Genomic DNA, 9,952 nt, shown 5'->3' on the forward strand with positions numbered 1-9,952 from the left:
TTGTGCATATGTATCTGCGGTTGCAACGTTTTATCTGGTCGTTCACTTCCACCGCATACGATCAAGGTGACAACTGCTCTACGCAGGTCCCAAGTTGCCACTTGGGCTGACTCTTGCTGAGAGTGTTGAAGGTTTGTACCCTGACTGGCTCTGCAATGTTCAATTCTGACAATGGTTTGGCAGTTTTATCAAAGTGAAATTTGGCTTTCTGTCATTTCACCTTGATTTTGTCACACACGCCTGTTACTACTTCTGGCTTCAGTAGCTTTTTCACTATTGGAAGAGTAGTCCGGGTGCGGTGTGACATTAGTCTTTGTACCGGACTACTTTCCATGCCTTCGGTAGGCGTGTTTCTCCACTCGAGGATTGCCTTGTATACATCCGTGCCGGATTTGCTCGATTTCTTTATGATTCCTTTGGCGGTTTTCACTGCCGCCTCAGCCTTTCCATTGGACTGGAGATGATGTATGGTGTTGAATTTCCCAATCCTTTATGAAGCGGCTGAATTCTTCACTCGTGAACTGTGGGCCATTGTCGGTCATCACAATGTCTGGAATGCCGTAACGACCGAAGTGTGCTTTCAGGCATTCCACAATCTCACCGGTAGGCGTTGAGGTCAGCTGGTTTATCTCCCAGTAGTCAGAATAGTAGTGTACGGTGACAAGATAATCAGTTCCTGTGAGAGTGAAGAGGTCTACTCCCAGCTTCATCCAAGGTCTGTCTGGGATGTCATGTGTCATCAGTGGCTCTTTAGCTTGCTCAGTTTGGTACTCGTTGCATGCACTGCACTGGCTGATGTGGTTCTTGATTTAATTGCTCATGTTTGGCCAGTAGAGAACTTCTCTTGCCTTCCTCAGACTCGACTCATGGATGTGCTTTAGCATCTCTCCTCTCAACTCCTTCGGGATAATGACTTTATTTTCTTTGTACAAGATGCCATCTTTGGCTATCAGTTCATCTCTGTAAGCCCAATATGCTCTTGTGGCCACAGGAGTGTCCTTGATACTGTCAGGCCATCCTTTCATCACTACTTCTTGCAACACTTGTAGAGTTACATCTTGTTGGGTAGTTCATTTGATTTGAGCAAGGTGCATGTCTGTCAGATTCAATGGCTCTGCTGGGTTGATGACTTCCACAGCATCTCAAGCTGCAGCTTCACATTGGATCTAGAATATTTCACACTCTGTCATAGCATCCTCTACCTTCTTCATAGGGAGTGCTGCTCTCAACAGCAAGTCAGCGATGTACACCTGTTTCCCTTGCTTGTATGTCACATCCAGAAAGCTCTGTAACTGGAGTAACATCCTTTGCAGATGCTTTGGAGAAGACAGTAGCAACTTGAGGAAAATGCTTTGGAGTGGCTTGTGATTGAACTCGACTGTCACTTTTTGTCTTTTCCGAGTAGGTATTGATGAAAATGTTCACAAGCAAAGACAATGGCCAGGCATTCTTTCTTGATCTGAGCGTAGCGTCGTTCCATTTGTGTTAACGCCCTGGATGCAAATGCAACTGGTTGTTCTTGCTGCATTAGGGTTGCTCCAAGTCCTGTCTCGCTGGTGTCACACTGCAGGGTAACTTAATCTTTTACGTCATAGTATTTCAGCACTGGGGTTGCCGTTGCTAGTTGCTTGATGTTAGAGAATGCTGCTTCTTGTTCTGTGCCCCTATACCACTGCATGTCCTTGGTGGTGAGTTGGCATAATGGTTCATACTCCGATGGCAAATTGGGCAAGAATTTTGCTAAATAGTTGACGAATCCAACAAATCATTGCACTGCTTTTACATCTGTTGGTCGCCCTATCGCTGCTACTGCTTTCACCTTTTCAAGATCTGGGCGAAGACCTTTTGCTGTCAGTACATGACCTATATACTTGATTTCAGGCATCTTTAATTGCAATTTTTTCTTATTCAGCTTCAGGTTTATCTGGCGAGCTCTGTCCAGCAGTCACACTAGATTTTGATCATGGTCAGCAATGGCTTCTTCCATTGAGTCTCCACATCCTAAACTAGCAGATCATCCACTATAGCTTCCACTCGGGAAGATCACTAACTATCTCATGCTGTCTGCGTTGATACTCCTCTGGAGCCATGAAGATGCCAAACAGCATGCAAAACCATCTGTATCTCCCGAAAGTCATCCAGAATGTGGTTAGAAAGCTGCTGCTTTCATCCAGCTTCACTTGCCAGTAACCATCCTTCGCATCTAGGGTAGTGAAGATTTTTGCCGTTGCAAATTGTGGCAAAATTCCTTTGATGGTTGGCATGGTGTAGTGAGATCTCTTCAGAGCTTTATTTAGATCCTTTGGGTCGATGCATACTCTCAGCTTTCCAGGTTGTTTCACTGCTAATCCTGCTAATCCATTCTGTAGGTGTTGCCACTTTCTTGATTACTCCCTTTTCCAGCTCTTCTATCTTGTCTTTCAGGCTGGCCTTGAGGGCAGCTGGAACTTTCCTTGGCAGATGCTGAACTCGTCTTACCCCCTCATCTACTTTGAGATAATATTCTCCAGGAAGACATCCTAAACCTGTAAATACATCGTTGAACTCCTCTAGGATTGGTTCTGCAGTCAATGGTTTAGTGTGCTGAGACACATTGCAAATCTCTTTTTGCACGTTGAGGGTTACCAGTAAAAGCTTTAGACTTGCTTTGGCTGAGATCAGTGGCTTTTGCTTGCCTTCTATGATCTGGAACTCCAGATCTTCGTTCTTGTCATTGCATGGGCTCTCAGAGTAACTCGTCCTCTTGACACTACCACGGTGCCATCACATAGCCTCAACCTTACTTTAGAGGGCTTCATTTTTGGATGGCCATGTTGAGCCACTTTGCACAGGTCTGTGAAGGCCATGATGTTGCATGAAGCACCGGTGTCTATCTGCACTTTATGTTGACCTGATATTCTCCTTCTGCAGTCATCATTCCAACAGTCACAAACCATTGGTCACCTATCGACCTGACTGAACCAACCTGTTATATGGTGTCTCGTGATTCGTCAGAATCTTTAGCTGACATCTCTCCAGTGGTCATCTGTACCTGCTTGTTGTGCTTCCTTCTAGTAAACACTTATGTGCAGAATGAATCTGCTTCTTGCAGTGAGAACACTGCTCTCCCCACGCTGGACATGCCTTTTTTCCTGTGCGTGATGTCCTCTGCGTTATTTGCATCCTGCCCTTTGTGATCTTTTGCCCTTTCGGCCTGGAATGTCTATCAACATAATGCATGGCCCGGTCTGTTCTGCCATGAATATGGTCTCGCTGCTGATTTACAACCTCAGCACTTCTGCACACATCTATCACTTTCCTGATAATCTGTTTCTCCTCTCTCAGTAGACGTGCGCTCACTATAGGATCTCTTATGCCTAATACAATCCTGTCTTTAATTAGATCACCTTTTATTTGTACAAATTCACAGGATTCTGCGAGCTGTGTTAATGCAGTCACATATTGATCAATGGACTCTTTCTCACCTTGGGCCCTAATATTGAACACATACCATTCATAGGTTATGTTCACTTCGGGTTCAAAGCGTGCCTTCAAGGCTTTCAAAATTTCTGCTGTCTGTTTTTTTTGCTCTTCAGAGAGATTTAGGGTGGAATATACTTTGTAACAGTCTCTCCCCAACAGTGATAAAAGTGTAGCTACTCACAGCTGCTGTGGTTTGTTAATTAAATCTGTCGCAATTTTGGCATTGCGAGTTGAAAAACTGCCAGTTCTGTTTCATATTACCTTTCATTTCGACTGGCGCAAGGAGAGGAAAATGTGCAGCCATTGTCTTACCCTGTGCTTTCAGCTGTTTCTTTGTTCCTTTTCTGTGGCTTTTAGCAGCTTTTAGCAGTTGTGACCATTCCTGTGGCCTTTGTTCCATAGCTGTGTTTCTTCACCACTCAGTCTCAGCTCCACTTCTAACCTCATATTATGAGCTCACAGGACACCAGTCTGGTGTGTACTAAGTCTTTAATGAAACTAAAGGTAATGGCTCCCTGCCGTCAGAGTACCTCATGTTAGAGGTCACATGACTATGGCAAACCAAGAGGCACATTGGTACAGTATTGCATTTCTATCCCAGACAACTTCAGTCACCCTCACCTATGATCAAGCATACATGACCTTGCATTGAGCGACCATAAAAAGTTACAAATTCATATATCGATTCATTGTTGAGAAGACAATTACTTGTATTCTCATTTAATATATGAGCTTTTATTCTGCTTTTACTTAATCTTTGCTTGTTTCCAAATTGATAAAATTAAGGATTTGGCAACATTTTTATTAGTCTCTCAAGATCTCTATTAAGGATGCTCACTTGATATTTTGATATATAATTTGATCTTTAAATCTTTGAATGATGTTACAAGAACTGTATTGTCTTAAAATTGTGCTATTGATCCTGTAATAACGATGTAAATGTGAAAAGTCTTGTTAATTCACAAACCTGCTTGTTTTACAGGTGATAGCTTCTTCAAAGTCACCCCATGTTGTCCTTGGTGCAACACTGTTTCTGGGACTGGGATGTTTGATTGCTGCTATAGTTGGGTTGAGTTTTTGTTTCCGGCGTAGGAATGAGGCTTTCCAATTTCAATACTTCAAGGTATGTCAAATTAGCTTATCACTCAGTCACTTCCTGGCATTGCTTCATCACAGCCCATGTTGATGTACGGAATCACAGCAGTATTAATCTGGAATAGCCTGCAAGAATGCACGGAGACTTGGGGTAGGATTTTCCCCACAGGCTTCGGGACCCTGATGTAAGGGCCAAATGGAGGTCAGAAGCTCACACTGTGTGGGGAACAGTCACCCGGCAGTGTTTTTCCCCAAATTGGCCAATTACTGGCCAGAGGGCAAACTCGCCATGCAGTTAAGGACAGTAGGTGGGCTCTCAAAGCTGGACGACCAATCAGAGGCCTTGCAGCACTGAAGAAACAGAAGCTTGCCTATCCAGATAAGAGAGAGGCATCTCAAGATGGCAGCACCCTCTCTCTCCAACTTCTTTAAATCGCCTCAGCAACAGGGCCTCCATCCTGGAGGAGAAACCCTTCCACAGGGCAACCTGCAGCTAAATCCAGGTAGGCAGGGAGGGCCACAAAGCCTCCCTGGAGCTCTGGCCACCCTGGTCTGCCATCGGGAGGCCGCCTCCAAGCAGCTGGTCTGTTTAACAATGCCTCGGGCAGTCTGGACAATAGACCTTTAATTGGCCTTCAACTATCATTAAGCAGGCAGGTAGCCCAGCTGTCTACAATTCCGTCTCTATGCTCGTCCCCATTGGGGCCTAGAAATCCAACACTTGGGCTCTGTAATTCTGGAGATGGCATCATTCCTCAATGGTGCAATCTTTGTTTTAATTGAAACCTATAATATTGCTAACAGCATTGCAGAGTTTCATTTGTGTTCCCTCAAATTCCACCAAGTTGAATGCTGTGAGATTAATTGTCTTAAAGTTGATTCAATCTGAAATGGAAAAAACAAAATACCCGTGCTTAGTACGGGTAAGCTGCAGAATTTTGAATGGGCGAACTCCAGAAGTATTCTAGTCCACTCATCTGGGTTCCCAAGCCTAGGATCTGCCAATTTGCGGTAAAGCTATTTACATTCGGTTAAATCCGATATGTCCTTGCTGAGAGAACAGGTGCACTCCTTATTGGGAAAGGTGTAGATTTCCAAGTAGCTTGATTTGGAGACTGACACATGGTGATGGATTTCCATGTGTCAGATACCCAACTGCCCAAAAGAAAGAGTTGGGGCATTTGGAATTCCATGTATGGCAAAGTGCATTTAAAACAAAAAAGAACTCATTTTAATTTATGTCCATTATTAGGCTGACGATGATGATGGTATGGACAATCCCGCTTTGGTTTCTGTGCCAAATCCACTGTATGGCGCATATGGTGCAGTTACAGATAACACCACCGAGCCATTTGAGGTAAGTAGCAGCTAAACTTACACAAGGAAAACAAGTGGTTTTCATTATGTGTTTTGTAGCATTTTGGATGGAAGTTAAAACACACAATTGTTTCTTTGGAAGGAAATGTAAAGTATGTGTGAGAAAAACTACTTAAATAATAATAATTTCCTCTGTTATAAATCACCTTAAGTAATCAGCCACAAGGCTTTTATAATAAATTCCCAAGACCCACACCTGATCAAACTACTGGTGTTGTATAGCAAAAGGATTCAAAATGTGATGATTGGTCAAGAAATAGGAGCCAGGGAAAAGGAGGTGGTTTGAAGTTTTACCTTCAGCAAGTATAAAATATTGCTGAGTTTCCATAGATTACTGCTAATCTCTGTATGAGAGGTGAGAGGAGCTCCCAAACATTTGAGGGTTCATCACGAGAACGATTTGTTTTTGTCCTCAATTGCTATTTTTCTTCCTTCTTTCGGTTACCACACCATTCACATATCACTCACATGTGAAAGAATGGGCAGGCAGGCTACAGCCAAAGCTTTGTCAATCTTTCTAGTTGCGAGCTGGCAGGTGAGATCAGTGCCAGTGATCATGTCTTTATTTAACACTTCCTGCTGCAAGCTGTTCAAGATTGGAATTCACCAAGTGAGGAAATCACAGGCACAAAGCTGCTGCTTGCATATATGGGGGTAATTTAACCCCTAAAAATGGGTGGGTTGTAAATTCTCAAACATTACCACAACCAGCCCACTTCTGGTTTTAACAGGAACAAACCATCAATCCACTTTCAGGAAATGGGTGGGTCTGTAAAAGCTTTTAAGGAGGTTGCATGCCTCCATTTAACAGTTTTTAAAAACATTTTTAAACCAATGGACAAAAGGTTTCCCAGATCATAGGAAACCAGGCAAGTAAAAGGAGGTGAGAAAGACTGGACCATGAGGTTAAGTGCATTTACAGCACTGCTTACGGGTCAGAAGCAGCAGAAATGTTTCCTCCAGACATAAGCTAAACTCTTCACAGACCCAGCAATCTCAGACTCCCCCCACACCCCCTCATCATCTGAGTGTTTACCCTCATCTCCAACATCACCCCCCTCCCCCAGCAATCTCGAACTCCCCCCACCCCTGCGATCTCTGAGCATTCACTCTCTAGTCTTCAGTTTCCCCCACCCTGTAATAGCCTGGTGCTCACCCCCAATGATCTACTCCCCCACCCCTCATGATCTCCGATTCCCCACAGAATTTCCGACTCCCCCAGCAACATGCACCTCCCCCACCTCCTTGATCTCTGACTCCCTGTGATTGCCGATTCTCCTCATTCCCCGCAACCCCCAATCTCCAACTCCCCCCCCCCCCCAACCGATCTCTGACTCCCCCCCCCCCCACACCCACCCATGATTGTCCGACTCCCACCCCCCTTCCTCAAAGCCATGATCTCCTACTCACTTCGCATCCACTACCCTGCTTCTTTCCAGCTCGATAGGTATCCGGTGGGATTCCTGCTAAAAATATTTAAAAGATGTTAATCTCAGCTGGTCGTCCTGGACTCCCCACTTCCAGGTCTCCTATCCAGAAATCTGCCCACCCCCTCTCTTCATGGTACTGAGTTAATATTGGGGCCATCATGTTAGTGTCCCAGCTGAGGCAGCTGGCTACCATCATAGCAGTGGTGTACCAATGCACTAAGCCACCTTACTAGCTAAATGTACGAACCTTAAACATGTTTGTATTTACTATTAGTTACTAATACACAATAGGAAATTGGAATAGTGAAAGTGGACAGCAGCATGATGTCCACATTGTACATTATCACCTGCAATACATTTTACTCCTTCCCTCTACACACTATTAGTACTTGACAAACTGCTAAACCAAATACAATTATTTTTTCTTTTTCCGTTACTGGAGATGAATGCATCAGATTCAAAAGTAGTGTGTGCAAACTACACAACTAACTCAAAAGGAAAAGGGCTTGTGAAACACACCAGCTCTTAGAGATTCCATGAAAGATAGCTATCAAAAGAGAGCATTTTTATGTGACTTCGAAGAATGATATTGAAAGAACAAAGCACCTAGTGAAAGACTTATTCCAGGATTTAAAGCACAAACTGTCTGACAAGCAGGGAATACAGAATGACAGGGTCATATGTTTCTAGTTGAAGGACTTGCAACTTGTTTTCAATAACAAAACCTGTTCCTAAATAAAAGCAACATTTGTGCATATATAAATAACATCTGCTTTTGTATTATTTGCGTTAGCATTGAGAAAGTCTAATACAATCCAAAACAAAGTAACAGTTGTTGATGATAGGCATACAGGATTGCTAATTTTTTAAAAATTTGTCTTTAAATACAGGACAATGATGAAACTGGATATTATTCAGACACACAGAACATTCTACAAGACTGAGAAGCCAGCAGTGCTTTTTACCATCGGCTCATACTGTATCATTTCAGTGCAGCATGATGAAGCTATAGGGGCTAAAAAAAAATACAAGACTCTAAACAAAGGGTAGGCTCTGACTGAGGGATGGGGCGGTACAGTAGTCATGAATAAGAACAATCATTGCACTTAGTGTCTGATTACTTTTTGTACAGACAGTGGGCACACTGCTGGGGTCACCAAGGAACATGTGGAATGCACCCACTGAATTGCATCGTCAATGCATGTTTTGCAATATTCAGGTGACTCTAGAAAGACTGAAAATTTATTTTTTCATTTTGTACTAATGGGCAAAGATAATATGTTTATATATAAAGTTGTAATACTCATCTTTTTACAAATAGATGTGTAATGAGGACATTGTAAACTTCATTTCTTTGACTACTTTAAAATATGAATATCTACAAATGTTGATTGAATTTTAATTTCCTTACTTCCGACTTTTAAAAGTGCATTAAGAGGACGGTAATAACAAATAAAGACAGCAAATAGTGGAATTGCTCAGCAGGTCTGGCAGAAATGAAAATTGATTGGCGACCTTTCAGTGGAACAGTTCCGATGAAGAGCATCTATCCAAAATATGAACTGACCATTTCTGATCGCAGATGCTGACGGTCCCACTGTGTAATTGTTGTTTTTATTTCGGACGATTAACATTTTGAAGTTTTTGTTTCTATCCTACTAACAAATGCCTATTATAACGTCCTTTTGCGTAATCTAGGTTTTGAATTCTGTTTCAAAAACTGGAGTGTTTGCTTAAAATGAGTGGGATAGCCTGTTGAAGGAGCAGTTAAATGAAAATCATATGTATTGAAGAAATATAAATATCATAACACGGACTTTACCCAGCAATAAAGCACAGAGCAATGGATGGCTAATGGCTGTTGAGATTATGGTATGCAGGTCAGACTCACCAATGCTTCATATTTCCGAAAACCACCAAGATCTGTTGTTATATATCATGTTTATTCCAGACATCAAATTCTTCATGAAAAAAAGTGAAAATAAATGAGTTTTTATTAATATAACTGTGTAAATGTTTCATTTTCCAGAACTCAACCATGATAATTAACAAAGACTTCATGCCAGGTGATGGAGACCTCCAGGGTGTTACACTGAGTCAGGCCTCAGGTCACCTTAACATTGTTGGGATTGGTGATGCATCAGAATGTTTATTAGAATACTGCTCACTGCAGTAACATCTTGCATGTATTAGAATATACCACTGGGTGGCAGTGTTTCCAAATGTTATCTGTTAGCTTCTTCTTCTTTGGCCTCCTTGTCTCGAGAGACAATGGGTAAGTGCCTGGGGGTGGTCAGTGGTTTGTGAAGCAGTGCCTGGAGTGGCTATAAAGGCCAATTCTAGAGTGGCAGACTCTTCCACAGGTGCTGCAGATAAAATTGGTTTGACAGGGCTGTTACGCAGTTGGCTCTCCCCTTGCGCTTCTGTCTTTTTTCCAGCCAACTGCTAAGTCTCTTCGACTCGCCACACTTTAGCCCCGCCTTTATGGTTGCCCGCCAGCTCTGGTGATCGCTGGCAACTGACTCCCACGACTTGTGATCAATGTCCCAGGACTTCATGTCGCGTTTGCAGACGTCTTTAAAGCGGAG

The 9,952-nt window shown here is 42.9% G+C and overlaps 1 protein-coding gene across 1 annotated transcript in view; it reads left to right on the plus strand.

Moving 5' to 3' along the window:
• Positions 1-9,348, plus strand: part of LOC137380165 (stabilin-1-like) — a 257,422-nt gene extending 248,074 nt beyond the window's left edge. The window contains exons 67-69 of the mRNA XM_068051908.1: positions 4,445-4,585; positions 5,810-5,914; positions 8,255-9,348. Of these exons, the coding sequence (XP_067908009.1) occupies positions 4,445-4,585; positions 5,810-5,914; positions 8,255-8,308 (300 nt within the window). The 3' untranslated portion in view covers positions 8,309-9,348. The remainder of the gene's footprint in view (positions 1-4,444; positions 4,586-5,809; positions 5,915-8,254) is intronic.
• Positions 9,349-9,952: the final 604 nt, after the last annotated feature.

The sequence above is a fragment of the Heterodontus francisci genome, chromosome 19 (assembly GCF_036365525.1).
Source record: "Heterodontus francisci isolate sHetFra1 chromosome 19, sHetFra1.hap1, whole genome shotgun sequence".
In the NCBI taxonomy this organism is placed as follows: Eukaryota; Metazoa; Chordata; class Chondrichthyes; order Heterodontiformes; family Heterodontidae; genus Heterodontus; species Heterodontus francisci.